The following is a 23,321-nucleotide window of genomic DNA, read 5'->3' as shown; positions in this document are numbered from 1 at the left end:
GTTTTATAGTGGTGTGAGTTTGTGTGTGTGGTGTGTGTATGTGTGTCAGGTGTGTGTAGTTTGAATTGTCCAATGTGGTGTAGTTTTGTAAGTGTGTGTGTATTTTGAGTGCGGTGGTGTGTACCACCAATGGTTTACCGCAGTTGAAGGACCGCTGCAGTGATTCGTGGGTCGTGATACTGTGGGCGTATTCCTGTTGGCGTAACGGTGTGGGTTTTTGCTATCGCCAGTTTATCACTGACCTTTGGTGTGGCGGACTTGTGAGGTTGTCTGTATAGTGGCGGATTTCTCTGTTTGGGTCATAATACCCTTAGCAGTATACCGCCGCGGTCACAGTATCTTGGCGGCCGTCAGCATGGTGGTAGGTGCCATTTACCGCCAAGGTTGTAATGAGGGCCTTTGTCTAGAACAAGAAAGCCTCTAGGGTTTACTGATACCAATTAAAGTGGTTTGGTGCTACCTCATATGCAGTCATATTATGACGTCACCCTCCTGGATTTTCGAGCCAGGTCAGTAGATTGTGATAGTATGGTTGATCTGTTTTTATGAATAAAATGATTTAGGAGGCGGGGACTGAGCTGTCACTGTTTATTAAAACAGCCAAGCCATCCAAGAAAACCAGATACAAGGGGATGTAAGAGATGTGTACTCGTTTCCAATTATTCTGTTGATCTAAAAGTATCATAGGAGGCATTGTGTAGGGCTGTCAGTACCACAGAGTCGGGCAACGTTTTGGAATACCAAGGATGTTCATGTTCATGTGTTGTGCATCATATGGCAGGAAGTACAGACCCGATGTGAAGATGCCTGTAAGCAGTTTTATTTGGGGTTTCAGCAGATCTCCTGCTACTTGAAAATCCTCACCCCAATTCTAGATCCGATCCCCACCCTATGTACAATCACGTGTGAGGTTGAAAGTTATGGGGAGTGAGTAATTGGTACAGAATACTCCGTGGACAAGCAGAGAGGCACCATTTATATTGTTTTGTAGAGAAACTAAGGCTCTCGACACAATGCATTATTTCGGAGACTGAATGGAATTCCATTTCAGTGGTAGGTCATAAAGTATTAAGGGCTGCTAATGTTAAAAGAATCTCCTTCTTATGTCTTTGGATGGCTCATACTCCTGAGGTCCTTCATAGAAGGTTTCCGTTGGTAGAGCATCAGTGTTTTCATTGTCAACAAGTAGGTATTGGGGGTTGGTTGCATGTTTTTTTTTACTTGTCAGAGGCTGGAGCAGTTCTTGCAAAGGGTTTTGCTGCTCTCAGCATTGCACTCTGGACTAAATTGACCCTGAAACCAGAACAGGCACTCTTTGGCCTAGTTAGTAAGGATCAGAGGTCGGGCTTGGATAAATGGGGCTTGGTATTTGTTTCTAGTGCCTCAGTAGTTGCTCGGTCTCTGATCCTCCAGAATTGGAGATCATCTAGGGATCCATCATTTTAGGAGTGGGTGAATAAAATGCTTAGGACCAAAACATTTGAGAAGACATATGGAAGTCGAGTCGGGGGATTAAAAGAGGGCCTGATTTTTTGGGAGGAAGGGGGAGGCAGGGGAGTTGGTTCATGGAGATTTTTGGAACATTGGGGACCAGCCCATCCGCTGCGTTACTACAGGCCCTTTGAGTTCTTGCTGGGTGGGTTTTGTAGGCCCAAGATGACTTTGCAAAGACAGTGAAAACGACTTACTATTTGAGCCGTCTTGGTATCACCATATGCAAGATGTTTGAGTTCATATGATCATTGTTTACATTCGCGTTTTTACCTCTTTGTGTATTTGCACCTCACTATTGGTATAAGACAATTCTGGGGCTGGGGGTGGGCTAAAGCCCCTTGTCAATTCTGTTTACTGATATAGCGATTTCACCAAGGGAGCGTTACTGGCTTGTTGCTCCACTATTCTGTGTTTTGAAGTTGATATAATGGCTAGGTTTGATGGGGTGGCTACTTTGATTACAGGATATGCGTTTGCACCTTACAATCTGTTAATGGCATGAAAACACTTTACTATGGTTTGCTGCTAAGAGAATAAGTAGTTATACATGTGGCAGCTGCTATATGAATAGGGTATTCTGGATATAATGGCTGGGTTTGGTGGTGTGACTGCTCTAATTATAGACAAGTATGCACTGGCACTTTATTAGCTAAATGAATGGCATGATGACACTTCACTATGGTTTGTTGCTAAGACAATGAATACCTGTGACAGCTGTTATCTGATCAGGATATTGAAATGAAGGCACTTTAGGATTTTTTTTAGATATCTTTTAAGTCTTTTTTAGTTTTTTGTTCAGCTGAGATCAACTGTTCTAATGGTTAATTGCTTTGCTATATTTATAGTTTGTTGCTGAATTAGAGTATTGATAAGTCTCGGATGGCTGTTGAATTGTCAATAAAAAAAAATAAAAAAAAACATTACTGGATCCATTCTGTTTCTGCAAACCAACTTATGTACTAATGAGTCGAACAGCAAAAACCTGATTAGTAGTTGGTTACGGACCTAGCTACTCATAAATATAATACATTTATAACATCATGGACTTCTGGAATCACTTATGACAGTACTGTGCATGGTAAGGGGCACAAGTTCTAGTTACTTCAGTTAACTAGAACTGGTGAATAGCAGTGTTTTTTTTTTTAGTTTAAAATATTATGTGTTGCAACTGACATTGTCACCTAATTATAACATCACTTTAACCCTTGTTTTTTCAGTCAATTGCTAAGGCTTTTATGAATACCTAATTATGCCTATCACTTTAACCTTTTTCAGTGAATATGTAACTATGGTATTATTTTTGTTTTATATTTTATTATTGTATAGTAAATAGTATTCATTTCAAGGAAGGGGTATTCTTGGGGTTTACTGATATAGTAAAGTTCTTTTTCTAGATTTCCATGTTCTTTTTAACTTGCCAGCTAAAATATGTTGGAATGTTAGTCTAGATTGGGACAGTTGCGTCTGCAGATGGAAGCTAATGGCTGTGTTGCATCTGAATAATCTTTGGTTAACACTTGCTTCGTGTCTTTACAGCCACCAGCATAAAAGATTAATTCTTAACCCCTTCACTGCCAGGCCTTTTCCCCCCCTCAGGGGTTAGGCCTTTTTTTGGTTATTTGGGGCAGGGCTCGCTTAGGCCCTCAAAACTTTTTGTCCACAAAACCTACCCACGCCAAATTTGCATCCTTTTTTTCCAACATCCTAGGGATTCTAGAGGTACCCAGACTTTGTGGGTTCCCTTGAAGGAGACCAAGAAATTAGCCAAAATACAGTGAAAAATTCGTTTTTTTCATAACAATGGGAAAAAAGGGCTGCAGAAGAAGGCTTGTGGTTGTTTCCCTGAAACTGGCTTCCCCAGCTTTCAGGAGCAGGCAGACTTGAATCAGAAAACCCAATTTTTCAACACAATTTTGTCATTTTACTGGTACGTACCCCATTTTTACGTTTTTTTGTGCTTTTAGCCTGCTTCCAGTCAGTGACGGAAATGGGTGTGAAACCAATGCTGGATCCCAGAAACCTAAACATTTCTGAAAAGTAAACAAAATTCTGAATTCAGCAATGGGTCATTTGTGTAGATCCTACAAGGGTTTCCTACAGAAAATAACAACTGAAATAAAAAAATATTGAAATTGAGGTGAAAAAAACAGCCATTGTTCTCTACGTTTTACTCTGTAACTTTTTCCTGCAATGTCATATTTTTTAAAGCAATATACTGTTACGTCTGCTGGACTCTTCTAGTTGCGGGGATATGTAGGGCTTGTAGGTGCATCAAGAACCCTGGGTACCCAGAGCCAATAAATGAACTCACCTTGCAGTGGGTTTTCATTCTATACCGGGTTACAGCAATTCATTTGCTGAAATATAAAGAGTGAAAAATAGGTATCAAGAAAACCTTTGTATTTCCAAAATGGGCACAAGATAAGGTGTTGAGGAGCAGTGGTTATTTGCACATCTCTGAATTCTGGGGTGCCCATACTAGCATGTGAATTACAGGGCATTTCTCAAATAGACGTCTTTTTTACACACAGTCTTATATTTGGAAGGAAAAAATGTAGAGCAAGACAAGGGACAATAACACTTGTTTTGCTATTCTATGTTCCCCCAAGTCTCCCGATAAAAATGGTACCTCACTTGTGTGGGTAGGCCTAGTGCCCGCGACAGGAAATGCTGTTGGAGAACATTGGCTGAGACAGCCCTGATGCCATGGCCACTGTTGTTTGGAAGGAACCACTTGCTAACAAAACATGGACACATTACATTTTTCCACAGAAAACAGAGGTGTTTTTTGCAAAGTGCCTACCTGTGGATTTTGGCCTCTAGCTCAGCTGGCACTAGGGAACCCTACCAAACCTGTGCATTTTTTAAAACTAGAGACCCAGGGAAATCCAAGATGGGGTGACTTGTGGGGCTCTCACCAGGTTCTGTTACCCAGAATCCTTTGAAAACCTCAAAATTTGGCTAACAAAAAACACTTTTTCCTCACATTTCGGTGAGAGAAAGTTCTGGAATCTGAGAGGAGCCACAAATTTCCTTCCACCCAGCGTTCCCCCAAGTCTCCCGATAAAAATGGTACCTCACTTGTCTGGGTAGGCCTTGCGCTCGCAACAGGAAATGCCCCAAAACACTATCTGGACACATCAAAATTATCAAATACAAAACTACCTGTTTTTGTGGGGGAGCACAGGGGACACCTGCGTTTTTGGTCTTGGGCTCAGCAGCCATCTAGGGAACCCTACGAAACCCAGGCATTTCTGAAAACTAGACACCCGAGGGAGTCCAGGGAGGTGTGACTTGCGTTGATCCCCTAGTGTTTTCTTACCCAGAATCCTCAACAAACCTCAGATTTAGCTAAACAATCAAATTTTTTCCACAATTCTGTGTGGGATCACCACACCGGGACACATTTCCTACCACTTAACGTACCCCTCAGTATCCCGATAAAAATTATAGCTCACTTGCGTAGGTGGGCCAAGTGCTTGTGACAGGGAAGAACCAAAAACATGTCGAAATTGAGGGGGAACCAAAGTGGGTCCAAAAGGGCAGTTTGAAAAAAAAAATAACATTTTTAGGCTGACAAGTGCAGCAGAATTTCTATCGCTATAGATGAGACAATGCTGGGTGGTAGGAATTTTGTGGATTCCTGCAGATTCCGGAAGGTTCCATCACAAAAATGTGGGAAAAATGTGTGCTTTCCAGCAAAGTTGCAGGTTTGCAGGGCATTGTGGGTAAGGAAATGGTGCGGGGTGCATGTGAAGCACACCACCCTGGAATCAACTAGACATTTAGTTTTCAGATGTGTCTAGGTCTAGTGGATTTTTCTACATGGCAGCGTCCCAAAGTAAAAAAAGGTGCAGCCCTCACCATTCCATGTGGGACGATTTTGAGAGTTACCAAGCTCTCATGACCCAAATGTAAAACAAAGCCCAAAAATAATCAAATGTCCTCTTGCTTGCCATGGGACAAGATGTTTTAGTGTGCGGGGGAGAGCTGAAAGACTGTTTGCCCCTTCAGTTCGGGTGGGGGCATAACCAGGCTCATACTGGTTGGTAGCCACCACCCCACTATTTTCTTTTTTTTTTTTTTTATTCCCTGGCATCTAGTAGACTTTCTGTCCCCCTGGGGTGTGGATCGGGGGTAATTGCCCAATCTGCCCACTGGTGGGCAGAACAACTTTGGCCCCATTTATTTGGGGTGGGGTTATGGCCATACCCCCAACCTCTTATTTTGAAAAAAAAAAAAAATCTTCCCTGGTGGGCTTTCTGCCCACATTGGGGGCAGTTGAGCCTTCCAAAAATAGGCCAATCTGCCCCCAAGGGGTGCAGTTATGGCCAACAGTAATGTGCCCCCATGGGGAGCGACCCTTGCCCAAGGGGCTGTCCCGCCCAAACAAAACACACACACCAATCCATGGTGTCTGGAGGGTTCTGCTCCCCATGGGGGCAGATTGTCCTAACAAAAATAGCCCGATCTGCCCCCAAGGGGGGCAGAAATAGCCTAAATACAAATTGCTCCCCAGGGGAGTGACCCTTGTCTAAGGGGTCGCTCTCAATACATAAAGTAAGTAAAAATATATATATATCCCTAGTGTCTAGAGGATTCTGCCCCCCCCCGGGGAAGATCTGCCTAATTATATTAGGCTGATCTGCCTCCGGGGGGGCAGAAAAGGCCTAAAAATATTTTGCCCCCCCCCCCCCCCCCCCCCCCCCGGGAGTGGCCCTTGGCAAAGGGGCCGCTCCCCTTATGCGTTAGTATAAAAATAAAAATAAATCTCTGGTGTCTTGTGGTTTCTGCCCCCCCCCCCCCATACCCCTGGGGGCAGAAATGGCTAAGGGGTCACTCCCCACACATAAAAAAATAAAAATAAACCAAAAAAAATGATCCCTGGTGTCCAGTGGTTTTCTGGCCCCCCCGCGGGGGCAGATCGGCCTAATAATAATAGCTGAGGTGATGATATGCGCTCTGCCGTCATCAGACGGCACTGCGGGTGGGGGGGTGAAAGGGGAAGCGATTCACCTTTCATCCCTGACGGAGGGGTGTGGCTGGGGGGCCCACGGGGGGCGCTAGCGCTCCCCCTGTGGGCTGGGTGCAGGACAAGCTGGTCTTGTCCAGGGCACACGGGAACAGCCGTGGCGTAAAAGAACACAGATAGGAGGTTGTTGGTACCAACCTATAGAAAGGCCAGTGCAATGATTCTGAGGATCTGTAAATCTGGCTATAGAAATGCCATGTGCCCACACATTGAAGGACTTCCTAATTCTGTTTTTCAGGAAAGACAGCTCAACTGGTTTTCACCATTGATTGAAAGGTTACCTGAGGAAATTTGATAAACATCGATTGCGACTAGCAATACTGAAAGCACAGTTTTATACCATGCCTTTTGCAAGGGTGTGGAATTCCTATAGCCTGACACCCAGGACATATTGTTTGGGGTCAAGGACAACAAGTTATAATGTTTATTTTGTCCTTGGGGCATGTAGGCCCAACGCCCTCCAGCACAAACCCTTTGGCTCCCAGTTTACAGTACCACATTATTGATCAGAGAAAGAAATTGTCTACAGTTAAGGTAATATTGATGTCTCTATGTTAGTGATGTACTTGTATTTATGATTCATTAACAAAAAGCCTTTATGGTTAGGATGAGCGCTCTAAGGACATGTTCTAAGGTCGAACTGCACTACTGACAGTGGTTCCAGTATCCAAACGTGTTCATACGTTTGCAAAGTTTAACAATAAAGGGCTATATATAATGCTCCCCAAAATGCTCTCTGATTAGATGCAAATATTTGCAGAAGCTTGAAAGCAAGATAAATGATTCTTTGTTTTCAAATAAAATGTTCACACAAAAAGTGCAACTTGGAAAAAAAACGTTTTGCTAAACTACTGTGAAATTATAGGTACCATTTCTTCGAAGCATCATTTAGTAAAATGTGTTAATGCCTGCTAGAGTTTCAAAAAATATTCATAATGGAAAATCAGTGTAACCAATTTCTACAAGATTATGGGGAACATGAAAATAAACAAGCATTGACAAAGACTATAGGTCTGACATTGGTGATCAACCTTTTGGTTTTGTCAATGAGTGCCTTGTTTTGAAATGGTTTTTGTAAAACGTCATTTTTGTGGGAGCTGCTGGTCCCTCACCACTATAAAAAACATTAACAAAAAGTAGAGCTCTTTTTGGTCTCATAAAGCACTCCACGCTTCAGTAGTTCTTAGCACTGAACAAAACGTTGTGTGCCGATATGCTGTTTGTGATCAAGCAAAGTTGCTGTCACTCACGGTAATAGATAGAGCGAGAGATAGAACTATAATAAAACAAAAGGCCTTGGTTAACACCAGACCTAATTAGGTGCCCAATTCTTAAAGAAAGTCACAAAAGTGCATCCATGTTGAATTTCCTTGCTTTAGTGCAGATTTAAGGCTTTCATTAATTCCCAAGAATTTACAGAAGTAGGCCATGAAATGATACTGTTAGAAAATATTTGTGAACTGCGTTTGAGCACAAGCAAATATGCATGAGATTTGCTCATGTGAAAACCTGTAGTGTTTACCTAGTGTGGTTGCACCAGTGATCCACTGGTATAGAAAAATATACTCTGATTTTGGATGAGATATACCTTTATAATAAATGGATTTTGTAATACGTGGGATTCTGTAATCCCTGTGTAAACGGCAGTGACTAATTTCTTTATAATCAGTGACTTGTGATGCACAAAATCGCCAATTATAAAGAATAGACGTTAGGACTTGACTGTTATAAGGTTATTACAGTTGAGTTCTGACATCACCATGCCTGCTGCCACACCCAGCAGCCGAGGTGAAAGGCAGGTCAGGTCACAGAGTATAATTAAACCAGCTGTTAAAAGCAACAAACAGAACGTTACTTTTCTTTCTTCTCCCTATTTTAATAGCTTACAGTGATAAGCAGAGAGAATGTTTATTTTTTCGCACTCCGTAGGTAGGGAAAAGCTAGAATCTTTCTGTATATTGCTACACTTTCTGAGCTACTGCAGATTTTTTTTTTTTAAAGCTGACTTGAATTGTTTCAAGTATCTGTTTGCCGCAGATATCTAACAGGTTCTTGATGTGTTTAATTTTGTACAAGAAGTTCTATTTTTAATTCTATTTGTATTCTTCATGTTTGCAAACATGCTCGCTCTTTTATATAAAAGAGCTACGCACCAAGGTTTTAAGTGGTTTGTGGGAAAGGTGACAGTGGTGTCACCATGTATTATATGCAATACAGTTCTGCCCCCACCCGCATGCATGATAAGGATATTGCATGCCAAGTCTGAGTTCCATAACCGTATAAAGGAACTCGGCCTTCAGCGTTATTCCTCTACATGTTTATGGAACTCCTCCATGAATTCTAGTGTCCTTATGATGTACAGCAGGAGGTACTTAATCCTTATATAATCGGTGACTAGTGACACACTCACTAGTGAGTCATATAATAAAAAAAATAGACAACAAAACTCAACTGTTATAAGATTGTCGAGTTCTGACATCACAATGCCTGCTGGCAGAGCCAGCAGGCTATGTGAGCGGCAGGTCAGATAACGGAACATAATTGAAGCAACTGTTAAAAGCAACAAAAATGTAATGCTCCTTTTTTTTCTTCTGCTCTATCTTAATGCTTACAATGACAAGCGAAGATAAGTTCTTTTTTTATGCTCCTTAGAGAAAGCCTAGTATCTTTCTGTATGTTTCTACACATTTCGAGATACTCCAGCCGCTTTTTTTTTTAATTTTAAACTGACTTATATTGAACTGTTTCTGATATCTGTTTGCAAGAAATACCTAATAGGTTTTTGATTTGTTTAATTTTGCACTAGATGTTTTATTTGTATTCTTCATATTTGCAAACGTGCTCACTCTTATATATGAAAGAGGTACGCACCGAGTTTTTGAGTGGTTTGTGGGCGAAACCTATAAATGAACTAGCTAGTGCTTAATGTGCAGACTGGTATGAAGGAGTGTTAAGGACACATTCTAATATTTGGGGGTATTTCAGGATACCCAGAAGCAATAGTTCTCTGTATCAAAAAAATCATACTTGTGCCTTTAAAAGAAATGTGTGTGATTAAAAACGCCAGCACCAGATGAACAAAAGACTGATACCTGTGCCACAGAAGGTACAGGTCTTGCCACTCTGTCTCTGATCTCATTCAGATTATTAGACCATAAAAATATGTGTGCAAGTTAATAAAACATCTTCAGAATTTCTGATATTCTAATATAATAGTACCAAATCTGGAATTATTTTGTTTCCTTCAAGACAAATGTATACATACAATAGTAATATGCCAGAGTACCTCAAGATGTTTGTACACTGCTCAACTGTGTGTATGTATGTGATGTGAATGCTGTGAAAAACATAATTCTCTAAGTGTCCAATAGTCTGTGAGGGATTTGACTCAATAAAGCTTTGAGCGGCTGGAAAACGGACCATAGGTGCTCACACCAGATGTACCCTTTGGAGTGAGTGTGACTATAAGGGGCACCCACCCCCTCCGTTACCTTCCAGACCAGAGGCAATCCGCCTTATCTCGCAGGGCTTCCCCCCATAGAACAAAATGTTCAGGTAGGCCTGTAATTTATTCACTTTACCTTTCAAGCATGCTTTCATGCTCTTTTTCTTATAGGGATCCCCGACCCTGACGAATGCCCCAGACTTTCCAGCTCTTAGTGTGGGCAGAAACATGTTGGTCCATCATTTTTAGACTCCGTGAATCATCATTCTCAACAGAGTCCTTACCACAGTTTTTACTCTTACCTACAAACACCTATATTAAATCATCTCCAATCTAAACAGGTGATTTGTAAGGTAATTTTATTTACCAATTCCTTATCTGGATCACTGTAATATCCAGCCAGATTTAATTTCAGCACTCCCTCAGCAGTTCTTTTAACAACGAGGTTGAGTCTGCCCAGGTAGTATCCTCTTACCTGGGTGGGGCTAGGTGGTCAAATGATGAAGCATGACACTCTAATGTGTGTGAGACCACCTAGTCTGCAAAAGGGAACTCCCTCAAAAGACACAGCCACTCCTTTCACCTATTTCTACCTGGAAAATACGCGCCTAACTAGCACCCCTTGAACAGGGTCTAATAGTCTAGTTCCTTCCAGTTACACCCCACACCTTTAGTGTATTGACCCAATAAAGGAAGCAATGCTCAAAGTAATAGCATTACTGAAATATGTTTGGGTTCCTAATCATACCTAGCCAACTGGCTCAAGGTTTCACAGCTAGTTACTGTAGGATGGTACCTCTACACATCTTGTGGTGTCAGCATTTCAAAGCAAACTACCTTATTGCCTCTTAAGCACCACTGGATCAAAACTAGGGCAAAGTGACCCAGCTAAATAGCTTACAACCAAACACACAAGCAGCTAGAATTACAAGTAACTACTATAAACATCCCATTTCTATTTATATGTACTATTTAAACAAGCATTACATGTATTTTTGGAGAGGTGGATAGAGTCCCATACCTTCCTGTTGTGATAATTTTCTAATCTTGCATGGCCTCTCAAAGTAAATTTCAACTATGATTATTATCTCTGTCTTCTATTTCGCACGAATGTAACCAGGCTGAATATTCTGGCAGGAGTGAAGCAAATAGTTACAAATAATTGAAAAGGATAAAATCTTGGTGGCGATAAGAGAATCTCTGGCCCTAGACATAGAGTTATGAGCATATCAAACACGACTGTGAACTAAGGCATTGCCTTTGTGCTGCTGAAAAGTGAATTGACAATACACCTAAACCCCTTGTGACCGTCCCTATTGCTCATATTATCGATTCCATTCTTCTGACTCTACCTCGCATTTCTAGCTCTCATTATTTCATAACTTTTCTCCTTAACCCCTATCCCACTATTTCTCATTATTTCACAGCATCAAGCCCTCAGCAACATTTTTAAGCCTCCCTTTCATTTGCACTGCTATCATCTTCTGCCATTTTTATTTCTATCTTTCCTTGTCATTTCTCCCCATCATGTTCTCTTCCCTCTCCCAATTCCCCTTGTAACTCCACCAGTATTACATTGATCTCTTCCAGCTTCACTGACACACTAGTTTTTCCTCATAATCATACCTGTCCCATGTTTCCTACCATCCCGTACTCCCTTCTCATTTCCTTGCATCTATCATCAACAGTCTTACTTCCTCCTATGTTTCTCATGGGTTTCTCAGCGCATCCATCTCTCATTAGTTTACTCTTTTCCAGTGTGCTGCTTACCTTCAGCTCTAACTCTACATCGCAATTCTTTCTTGCTGTTTGTACCCCATTTTGAATTTCTTGCTACCTGCCCTGAATTATATTTCTTTCCTTTTGCTATAAAATCTTTTTTGTTCTTTTGCCCTCTAGCTTCCTGTCTCATTCTAGATCTTTCCATTCCACTCATGCGCACCCTCTTGTACTTTCCCTTATTTTCCCTTTCCACTCTCACTTTTTTCTTCTTTTCTACCTTTTCCACCACCGTATTCGTATTCCGTTTCCTTTGGTGGATTATGCTCCTATATATTTTTTTGTCTTTCTCGATTAGCTTGCTAGGGCCTGTTTCTTACCTACGTTGCTTATCACCTTCTGCCCAAGTGCTATGGTAACAGCAGGCAAGTACAGGATTCCCTTTATTACTTGCAACAGTATGCACCAGCAAAAGTAAAAACAAACATTTGCAATGCAACGGGTCTCGCATTTGCTCGAGTTAGAGCTATTAGCGTTGTAAACTCCTAACTGGACTTTTCTTGCCACATAATTGAAAGAAACAAAAACGAGCGCGATCGCCCTGCGTGGAAAAAAAAAATGATAATGTAGTGCAGAAACCAGGCTGAAAACACAGAGCCTCATATGTTTTCAGTAGTTTACCAGTGCTAAACACCGGAAAAGGCATGACGTATGCATGCCTTTCACTAATGACAGCAAGCGGATTCTAAAAAACAAGCCCATGAACCAATGAAAGTGGCAGGCGTGACATGGGCGTGGTTAAAAGCCCAAAGAGGGATTACAACAGGGACGGAGAGCTTGTGCGCTCAACCCTAACAAAGAAAGCCTCTCAAAGAGCAAGGAGTGAAAGGTTTAGTCACACACCCACAACAGAACCATGCAGCCAGAAACATTCCAAGCTCCCACCCCCTCCCAAAGAGAAGCAATTAGGGGTATAGCACAGGCATTACAAGTACAAGCTTCCTTTGCACAGGAACTTCACACTAAGCTGCAATGCAAGATCCCCTGTTGCAAAACAGACACAGTACATGCAGCAGCTGTGCAGTCATTCACACAAGCTGTGAAAATCACTCTACTAACAGGTACATTATAGTAAGCAGTGGTGGCTTCCTAAAAACATAGGTCCAGCATTAGCAGGAGCTCTGCAAGTTTGAAACTATAGGGAGCAGCTGCAGAAGTTTTTTTGGACAGATGCAACACAATGCGGAAGGAGTAGCAAGAGTCACCTTCACTCGAAAGCTCTACTGTGGGCATTAGCCGTGCAAGGACATCTCACCAACACAGGTACAATACTAGTATGAAGTGAAGTGTGAAGGGATAGATGTGCACAGGTGGCACCATGTCACATGTGATATCTTAAGCCAGAGCTGTTTTTTTTACCCAAAAGGAGTGTGCAAACAGAGATTTCTAATCCCACTTTTAGCAAGGTAAACAAAAAACTATGAGTACCAAAATGGCGAGTGATGTTGGCCTAAAATCTAGAAGTAGATCTAGAAAATGGCATGGGATTGTGTGTGCATGCTTGCATATGTGAACACACAGTTCTTCCAAATGTGCCAGGAACAAATCCTAAAATGTGACTAATTAAACTTCTACACTAAGCAATCTCAGTGGTGTCAAGTGCAGTTACATTATATATTTTAAAATTCACGCTTTGAATCGGACGGCTGTGCTCTGAGAGCTGTATCATATAAGGTGTGTAAAGGTCATTTATTTGCATTTTATTTTACTTATGTGTGCAATTCATATTATATGAGAGCTTGGGTTACCCATGAACAAGCTGCGACAATTTAAGTCACTGTGTTGTCCTTTACCCTATCAGGCAGTTTATTGAAAGATAAGAAAAAACATCAGTGGAGCCCCAAGGATCCACTTCTGGATCTGGACCAACACTGGTCATTCCACCTCGACCCGTCATGATGCCGATGGGGAAAGGGTCACTGAACCTGAAGAAGTCCAGCATTTTGAACAAGATATGAACTGGTGTGAGGAACTGTGTGAAGCTAATATGGCCTGGATACCTCCCCAGAAGGTTGCATACTTTCTCCTCCTACTATGGCTAAGGGGGAGGGAGCTTCTTTCGCAATGGTTGTGTGGAAGGATGCCGAGGTCCTCCCCCTTTAGTTGCCCTCAGTGGTTGGTCAAGACCAACATTTTGACAGAGGTGCTTCACCCGGGAGCCTCCCCATCTGAACCACTCCTCCCATTTAATGAGACCCTCACACTTGTCCTTTCGTGTACCTAGTCCAAACCCAACATATGGTGTGTGAATAGCACAATTGGCCGTCGCCAATGCCCCGCCCCAGGAGGACCCAAGTTTTCTCATTCATTCTCATTCAACGCCCCACCCCTGAGAATTTACTGGTCCAGGTTTCCACCTCCCATGTCCACCCTGGAGCGTTCCCTAATGCTCCACCAGATAACGAGTCCAAGAGGCTGGAGAAACTTGGGAAGCAGATGTTTTCTTCCGCCAGCCTGGCATTGCGGTCCATGAACACTGTATGCCTTTTGGGCCGCTACTACCATGCTCTCTGGGATATGGTTGCCGAAGTGCTGCCTATGGAAGAGGTCTGGGCTGAGTGCTCTCAAGCTGTAGTAGATGGAAGAGAGGCAGCAAAGTTCACAATGATGTGGACTTGTCACAGCTGACTCACTGGGCAGAGCGGTTTTGGCGACAGTGGCCACTAAGCGCCACGCCTGGCTTTGTACCACTGGCTTTTCTGGGGATGTCACGTCTTCTTTAACGGACATGCCCTTCGATGGCTCCACTCTCTTTGGAGACAAAGCATACTTGACGATCAGACTTTTTAAGAACAGTCAGGCTACAGTTTGTTCCTTGGGCTTATCTTCTGGCCTGCACCACCTACAGTCCACTTTTCATACCTTTTGTGGCTATGGAAGAGGCTGCCAGCCGCACCAATACCCACAAAGCTACTGTTCAGCGCATGCTCCACAGCCACTGTGGGGCCAAGAGTGCAATAGCCACAGGCCTCGTGGATCAGGCAGCCAGAGGTTGGGTCACTCCATGCCCCCACCCCCTGTAGCATCCAAACCCCCCTAATCTGCCCTTATATCATCACGGGCATCCAGTTGGCACCAGGATATGCTGTTATCTGCTCCACAGGCAGTCCATAACATTGGAAAGGTGGGTTTTGCAGATAGTCCAAAGAGGCTACTCCCTCTCTTCATGACAACCCCTCCCCGTGTCATTATCTCAAGACAGGCTGACGGAGGATCATCTTTTTCTTCTCCGTAAGAAGGTTGTGCCTTCCTTGGCCGAGGGAGCTATAGAGAGGGTCCTGACTCCAGAAGTAGTTTATGGTTGTTATTCCCGCTACTTTCAGATGCCAAAGACAGGCAGAGGCCTTCATCCTATCCTATGCAAAAACAACAGATGATGGACGGAATGCAGAGGAAATCAAACATTCACCCCAGTCACAGATCTGGGTTTAAACCATCAGTTTTCTTTTTGCTTGCTATGCCATTCCAGTTTGGACCCAGCCATGTGCAAATGTCTTGAGCCTGTTCCCCATGGGAACTGCCAGGCCAGGTCCTCCATGGACCAGAAACAAGCATGGGACCCACATCTGGGAATACCCTTCCCACTTGGGACGACAAATGCAAAAACAGATGATGGACGGAATGCAGAGCAAATCAAGCATTCACCCCCAGTCCCAGATCTGGGTTTAATCCATCATTTTTTTTGCTTGCCATGCCATTCCAGTTTGGACCCAGACAGATGTAAATCAGTCTTGACCCTGTTCCCCAGGGGAACCGTCCAGCCCGAACTGCATTTGTCGCCCCAAGTGGGAAGGGTATGCCCATACCTGGGTCCCGGGTTCACTATGCCACTGGATTCAAGCTAACCTGGTTGATTACTGGTGTCCCCCTGAAACCAGTTCCAGGATGCTTGTTGCTAGACTACTGAGGACCTGGCCTGGCAGTTCGGGCTTGGTTGTTCACATGAGGAACAGGGTCAAGACTGATTTGCATATGGCTGGATCCAAACTGGGGTGGCATGGAGAGCAAAAGAATTGATGGATTAAACCCAGATCTGTAACTGGGGGTGAATGTTTGATTGGTTCTGCATTCCGTCCATCATTTTTGTTTGTTTGCTTTCATCCTGTCCTAGATCTGCTGTTCCTCAACCACTTCCTCAAGAAGGAGAAATTCAAGATGCTCATATTGGCTCAGGTTTTGCCTGCCTTGGACCTAGAATACTGGATGGTAGCGTTGGGCTGTGTATTTTCACATTGCTATCCTGCTTGCCCACAGGCGTTACCTGTGGTTCACAGTTGTCCATAAGCATTTCCAGTTTGTCATGCTCCCCTGTGGCCTGACCTGTGCCGCTCATGTGTTCACAAAGGTGGTGGCGGTGGTTACAGTTCAGCTCCGGAGATCAGGGGTGTCAGTCTTCCCTTATCTCAACAACTGGCTGTTGAAGTGGAGCTCACCCCAGGTTGTCGTCTCCCAACTCCGGACTAGGGTGGACCTCATGCACTTACTGGGGTTGACTATAAACGTGCCGAAATCATACCTGACTCCTTCTCAGGCACTCCCTTTCATTGGAGCTGCTCCGGACACAGTGCAGTTTCAGGTTTATAATCCCGAGCTGCGAGTCCAGGATATTCAGGCTATGATACCGATGTTTGAGCCTCTATCCTGGGTTTCGGTGAGACAGACTCTGAGGCTGCTGGGACTCATGGCCTCCTGCATCCTGCTTGTAACAAATGCATGTTGGCATAGGCAGGCTCTGCAGTGGGACCCAAAGTTCCAGTGTGCACACCATCAGCGAAATCTCTCCGACACTGTACAGATCTCAGTAGGAACGGTAGAAGATCTGCAGTGGTGGCTAACAAACCGCAATTGGGTCAGGGGCAGATCCCTCTCCCTTCCCCAACCAGATCTGAACGTACTGACAGCTGTGTCCCTCCTGGAGTAGGGCGACCATCTGGGAGCGGTGGAGATCATAGATCTCTGGTGGAAGCTGGACTCCACATTAATATGCTGGAGTTGCAGGCAATCCAACTAGCATCTTCATACCTTCCATTAAGGGAAGGCTGGTGCAGGTGTTCATGGTACTGCAACAAACAGGGCAGGGTGGGGTTGTGGACCCTTTGTCAAAAGCCCTGCCTCTCTGAACATGATTAGAACATCAGGGCATTTCCGTGGTTTGTTAACACCTGATGGGTTTTCTGAATAACAGGGCAGACAAACTCAGTCGTAGCTGCTTAGCAGACAATGAATGGTATCTTCAACCGGAGGTGTTGCAAAGTCTGTTTCAGCAGGAGAGCTTAGGTTAGATCTGTTTTCCTCCATCGAGAATGTGCAATGTCAGCAGTTTTGCGCACTGAAGTTTCCAAGGCGGTTCACCCTCAATGACGTTTTTTGTCTAGAGTGGAACTCAGGCCTCCTGTACGCCTTTCTGCCCATACCCCTGCTCACAGTTCTCAAGAAGATCAAGAAGGAATGAGCCAAGTTGTCCTTGTGGCGCCGAATTGGGCATAGAGAGTCTGATATCCTGAGATACAGAGTATGGCAATTGATCCTCTGATCAGGCTGCCTCCTCGGGATGGCTTTTTTCACAGCAGCAGGGGAAGATTCTCCATCTGAATCTGTCCAGTCTCTGCTTTCATGCGTAGAGATTGAGCAGTGGCAGTTGACAGCTCTTGGCCTTCCTCCCAAAGTCTGTGATGTCATCTTGGCAGCCAGCCCTTTGTTCACCAAGACTGTACTGGTATTCTGACAGAAATGTTGATCCCCTTTCTGCCCCACTTTTCCAGGTTCTTCTCTTCATTCTCACTTGCCCAGCAGGGCTCTGCTATGGGCATTTTCAAGTGTTATCTCTCTGCTATTTTCACATTCCTGTGATTGCCTAACCAACCCTCTCTTTTCAAATCTCCTACTGTACATAGATTCTTGAAACATTAAAACATGTTTTTCACCCTTCTTTTATCATGCCTCACTTGAATCTGGTGCTCACATTCTTAATGTGTGCTCTCTCTGAGACACTTTACAACTGTTCACTGTGGTTACTAACCATCAAAATGGCTTTCCTTATGGCTATAACTTCCGCCCGACAAGTTAGTGAGCTTCAGGCCTTATCATCCAAGCCGCCCTGTTTATCCATTCCTCCAGACAAAGTGGGGCTTTGCACGCAGGCCTCCTTGCTTTCAAAGTTTGGCACGCTGTTTCATGTAGGTCAGTCCATCACCTTACCTAATTTCTACACTCCACCTCAACCTTCAATGATGAGGAATGTCTCCATTGTCTGGACTCCAAACGAGCATTGTCATTACACCTTGACCGCAAGCGAGACTTCTGGGTGGACGATCAACTCTTTGTGGGTATGTTGGAGCCAAAAAGGGTTGTGGTATGCAGAAAAGGACCATCTCCAGATGCGCTGTGCTCTGCATTAAAGTCTTCTACGCATTGACCAAGAAGCAACCTCCTGAGGCCTTGAGTACCCATTCTGCTAGAGCCAAAGCCTCAACCACTGCATTAGCATGCAGAGTTCCAGTCCTGGATAGCTGCCAGTCAGCAACTTGGACTTCCCTGCACACGTTTACAAAACATTACTACCTCTAGAGTCAGATCCATCGTGATAGGCATCTTGCCATTTCGGTCCTGCAGGACTTCCTCGTCTGAAATTGGTCTGCAGACCCACATCCGGGGGTGGTATTGCTTGGGTATCTATTTTAAGGTAAGGAATCTGCAGCTCGAAGTCTCTATCAGATGAATTTACTTACCTTGGGTAACGCCCTATCTGGTAGAGACTATATCTAGCTGCAGATTCCTTACCAGCCCACCCATCTTACCCACTTTGAGAATGGATTTCTAGGGACAGGGCTATTACCCTTTCAGGGCCCTAGGTTTTCCACACCAGTGGTCAGTATTCTTCGTGCCTCCACACTTCTGGTGTGGAAGTCATGAAAAGATGACATCAGCGCACATAGTTGGTGCGTACATAGGGGTTTGGTGATGTCGCTTTTAGCGCGGGTGTCCCTGATGACGCATGCAGAGCCGCTTGACACCACCTACTGACGCGCTGAGGTACTGCTCATGAAACATCTTCTGGATCCAGTCTGACGCCTGGGATAATTCTTAGGTAAGGAATCCGCATCTAGGTAAGGCGTCAGGTAAGGTGTTACCGAAACTAAGTAACTTTTTCTTTAGGCCAAACCATATCAGACAGTGCAGCTGTCTGTTTTTTTTTAAGACATCTTAGGGACAGCTTCCGTGGGTTTGCAACTTACATTTCCTAGCTTTTTATTTGCTGGTTTTATTTGTTGTAGGCTGTCCAGCTCGAGTTCCTCCCTCCCGAGGAGCAAAGTCTTTTCACACGACCTCTCCTTGTATTCTTTTATGAGTACTCCTGTCTGTAAACAGGGCTGTAAATGTTGTTCTTATCTTGTCACATTTGCTCTGCATTCAAAAGCAGAGGTCAGACGTCAGGCTCTGTCTTCCATGGGAGCTTGGTGTTTACTTTTCTTTCTCTGACTTTGAAATGAGGGGATTTATGTGACAATCTTGCTAGATACTGGGCATAGGAAAGGGTTTTTTCTAGCACACAACAACATTTAAGAATATATCAGAATTAAGGAAGCACAAATGAAGCACATTTTGTGTTAATTATGAAGCATGTTGGAAACAAATGCTTTATTATGATCAAAGAAATCAATTCACTCGGTGATGCCATTTCCACACCTTTCTATTTGTGCGCTGTATATTTTTATTATTAAAACTGTATGTCTGTGCAAATGTAATGGTCATTTCAATTGAAAATGTAATGTGTTGCCTGTAATGGCAGTGTGCTGCCACACCATGCATACTCCACTCTGCACCACTCCACTTTGCATCACTCCACACCACTGGACTCTGTGCCACTGCAATGTACTCTACTCTGCACCACACCACTCTTCACCACTTCACGCTATGCCTCTTTACTGTACTCTGCACCAGTGTACTGTAAACCAATGCACTCAGTACCACTCTACACCACTGCATTCTACACTACTCCAGTGTCGGCCACTCTACTGTGCGCAACTCCACTTGAAGCCACTCTGCAACAGTACTCTCCATGCCAATGCACTCTACTCTGTACCACTCCACTCTATGCCCCTGCACTCTATGCCAATCCACTATACGCCACTCTAATCTACTCTGTACCACTGCTCTCTGTGCCACTGCACTGTGCACCAGACAGCCACCAGGTTCCATGGAAGCCCCCACACTGTGAGAGCTTCTGTTACGTTCATGCCTTGCCCACAAAGTGCTGACAAAAGTGGCGGCATAAAAATCAGATGTATATGTAGAATTACCTTAAGCTCACAGACATGCATCACAATCTAATAGTGAATTAATATTTTCTCGCAATTTAGAAATGCAGCAGTTCTCTGCCTTCTTGATACAATTGCCAACATCAATTGTGGTATGAAAGTATCAAGTGGTCCTGTATTTTGGTGGTTATTTCCAGGGGCGTAGCCTAGTAATAAGATTGGTGGTGAGTGAGCTTCAGATTTCCTAACAGTCGTGCTGCCATATCTTGTTTTAAGACATATTATCTCAGAAGCAGGACATGAGGTGGGCTTAAGGGGCAGTGGAGAGAGAGAGGAAGGATGATTGTTAATTGATCATCCTTTTTAAGGCCCTCAAAACAGAGACGACAGAGAGATTTTATTTTTCTTGTGTATGTGTGTAAAATTCCCAGGTGAAATCTGACAGACACTTCATCATACCAGATGAATCCTTGTACCCAACTACTTGCTGTAGTATAATTTTGTTAGGGGGGGGTGCAACATCTCCAAACCTACGCACCTAGTTATTTTTCATGTTTGTTTTTTTCTGTTCATCCACAGCATAGAGTGGTCTGCAGTAATTGTGGATGAAGCTCATAGGATCAAGAATCCAAAGGCTCAGGTGACACAGTCCATGAAAGATTTAAATTGCAAAGTGCGCATTGGATTGACTGGAACTATTCTGCAGAACAACATGGATGAACTGTGGTGTGTGTTGGACTGGTAAGTAAAATAAGTATAGTATGTTTGACAATCAAATATTATTAATTCAGGATTATTTGTTGATTTACATGTATTTTTCTAATTTTGAAAAATATACGATTTGACATGCATTATTATAACCTAGTTATCAAGTTGATGTTTCACCTGATTCTATTATTCCGCCACAGGTACTTGCAAGCAAACATTACTCCAGTCTTTCTGATTTCCTTAACTATCTAACATACATGATTATAAAGTGAGAAATGGACAGATGACACTAATACAGCGTTGCTTTGAGGCTTCTGACATGCACAATGCTTGTGTAGCACCTCATCTTTTAGCATATTGATCGGGACATTAGGGTCCTGTTGGGTTCGCCTTATTAGCCACTTGGGGCTAGATTTACAAAGCACTTTTGCGGTTGCAAACAGTCCAGTTCACAGAATCAGGCGTTTGTAACCTGAAAAATGCTATTTCAAATGTGCAAAATGCAATTCGATAACTTGTTACCAAATTGCAATTTGCATTTACTATTCTGTATTTGGAAGGAGAGGGTTTTGGGCATCCCTTCCAAATACCGAATTGGAATGGTATGTATTACTTTTTGCGGTTGCAAAACAGAAATACTTTACCAGCATTTTAAAAGTGGTGGCCTACACGTTTGAAAATGGGAATGGCCCCCTATAAGGAAAATGGGCCGAATAAAAAAAAAAAAGATTGCTTTATTAAAAAGCAATCACAGACATGGTGGTCTGCAATCCCTGTGATGGCTGTGATTCCTAATGGATAACAAATTGCGGCCTACCTCATTAATGTTATCTACTACGAATTGCAAATTAGGAAATAAACATTTCATGAAATTAGAATACTGATTACTAAATAGTAATACAGTAAAAAACGCTATTTGGGGATTGTTATTCTAGACGTACGCACATCTGACCCTTTGTGCAGTGTTTAGCACTAGTGAACGGTATCCTGGTAATGAGGCTAAGATAAGGGGACAGTTTAGTGAATGCCCCTTGAAAAATCATTGGCAAAGCCAATAGATATTGCCTATGGGAGAGCTGTTGTCTTTGCTAGTCAGGTGGGAGTGGACACTGGTGGTGGGGAGGTGTATAAGCTGGAGGGAACAGGACTGTAAAATAAAATAAAAAAAGTACTAGGAAGTGACCAGCACTGGCCTTGTTATAGCACTTTATTTCCTTGTGGAAGGTGGGGTGGAGAAATAAGCATCAGGGAGACACCAAGAGGGAAGGAGGGGGAATAAGCAACGTGGCTGAGGGGGTGGGAGGGAAATAAGCAATAAGTACCGGTGGGTGGGAGGCGAATAAGTAAAACAGACAGGAGTTGGGAGAGGAATAAGTAACATGGATGCAGCGGTGGGAGGAGCAATAAACAACCTGAATGTGGGTGAGAGGGGAATAAGCAACGCCAGCAAGGGGGGGGTGAGGAGTAGAATAAGAAACATACACATGGGAGGTTGAAGGGGCAAAGAAGCAACATGGAAAGGAGTGGAAGGGAAGAAGAAGGAAAAGAAAAAATTATACCTCAATCACAGCACCAACAATGGAAGGAACTTAATTCAGTTGAAGCAATCAGAACTTGGCCTGCTCTCCTGCCGAAAGAAAGGAAGTGAATTTGGCTCACGTTGTCCAATTAGAAGGCAGCAAATGAGAGTGACAATGAAACCCACAAATGGTAAGCAGTGGGCGGGCTCAAGCCCCTTGTAGAGCACCATATCTCTCGCAAGCGCATACGCTGACACATGCAAGATCTAAAAAGGGCAAGAGTGTTGATGTCACTCGCTTTTAATGCAAAATATTCATGCAGTGGTTTGTGACAACTGCCTCTTCCGTGCCCGCGTTTATTGTGGCCAATGGGTGAAGCAGACGCCCCTAAAACGTGTCCAGTGTGCTTTTTGGTTCCACACCAATGTCTTCTTTGTTACCTGAAGACAACCAGCAGTGTTCCGTTTGGGTTCCCTACATGAATGAAAAATAATATCAACTAAGCAAAAGAAAAAAACAATTATTAACTCCAGGTTTCCGTTAGGTCAGTGGGTAGAAACACTTCAATATGTGCTTAGTGATCCAAAATTGGTAGATGACCAATCAATCAAAATACTTTATTCAGTTATAAATATATAATCATAAAAACAGCAAATCATCACATACATAAATAATATTAAAACATTAATCTTTTTCGCTATGCCACAGTACATTTTAAAAAGCATTATGCAGCAGAACAGACCTGCAAATCAGGCAACAATTAGAGAAAAAACAGTGCAGGTCTATAAGAGTGAATATTGTATTTCAGCACCGTACCTGATGATAATAGTGTTAGCTAAGACATTAGTTTCCTTGCAATCTTTCTGTTAATAGTCCTTGAAAGCCTTGCAGTAGTTTTCATAGTGTCAATGTAACATCATTCTTTATTTTCACTGCCTGAGACCCAGTTGGCAGAATAGGGTTTACTAAGCAGCTTATCAGTTTATCTCCCTGAAAGTTCAAGAAAGACTCATTAAGTCCTAAATTATAGTTCATTCTAACTGTGAAAGTGGCAGCTTTCTTGCAGAGATGCATAATTATAAACG

At 43.3% G+C, this 23,321-nt stretch overlaps 1 protein-coding gene across 4 annotated transcripts in view; it reads left to right on the top strand.

The window, feature by feature from the left end:
* ERCC6L2 (ERCC excision repair 6 like 2) overlaps positions 1–23,321 on the top strand; it is a 1,058,011-nt gene that overhangs the window by 286,879 nt on the left and 747,811 nt on the right. For all 4 annotated transcript variants that reach the window (XM_069227916.1, XM_069227908.1, XM_069227899.1 and 1 more), the window contains exon 6: positions 20,588–20,749. In XM_069227916.1, the coding sequence (XP_069084017.1) occupies positions 20,588–20,749 (162 nt within the window). The remainder of the gene's footprint in view (positions 1–20,587; positions 20,750–23,321) is intronic.

Source organism: Pleurodeles waltl, chromosome 1_1 (genome assembly GCF_031143425.1).
Source record: "Pleurodeles waltl isolate 20211129_DDA chromosome 1_1, aPleWal1.hap1.20221129, whole genome shotgun sequence".
In the NCBI taxonomy this organism is placed as follows: Eukaryota; Metazoa; Chordata; class Amphibia; order Caudata; family Salamandridae; genus Pleurodeles; species Pleurodeles waltl.
This window is presented reverse-complemented; position numbering and strand designations above follow the sequence as displayed.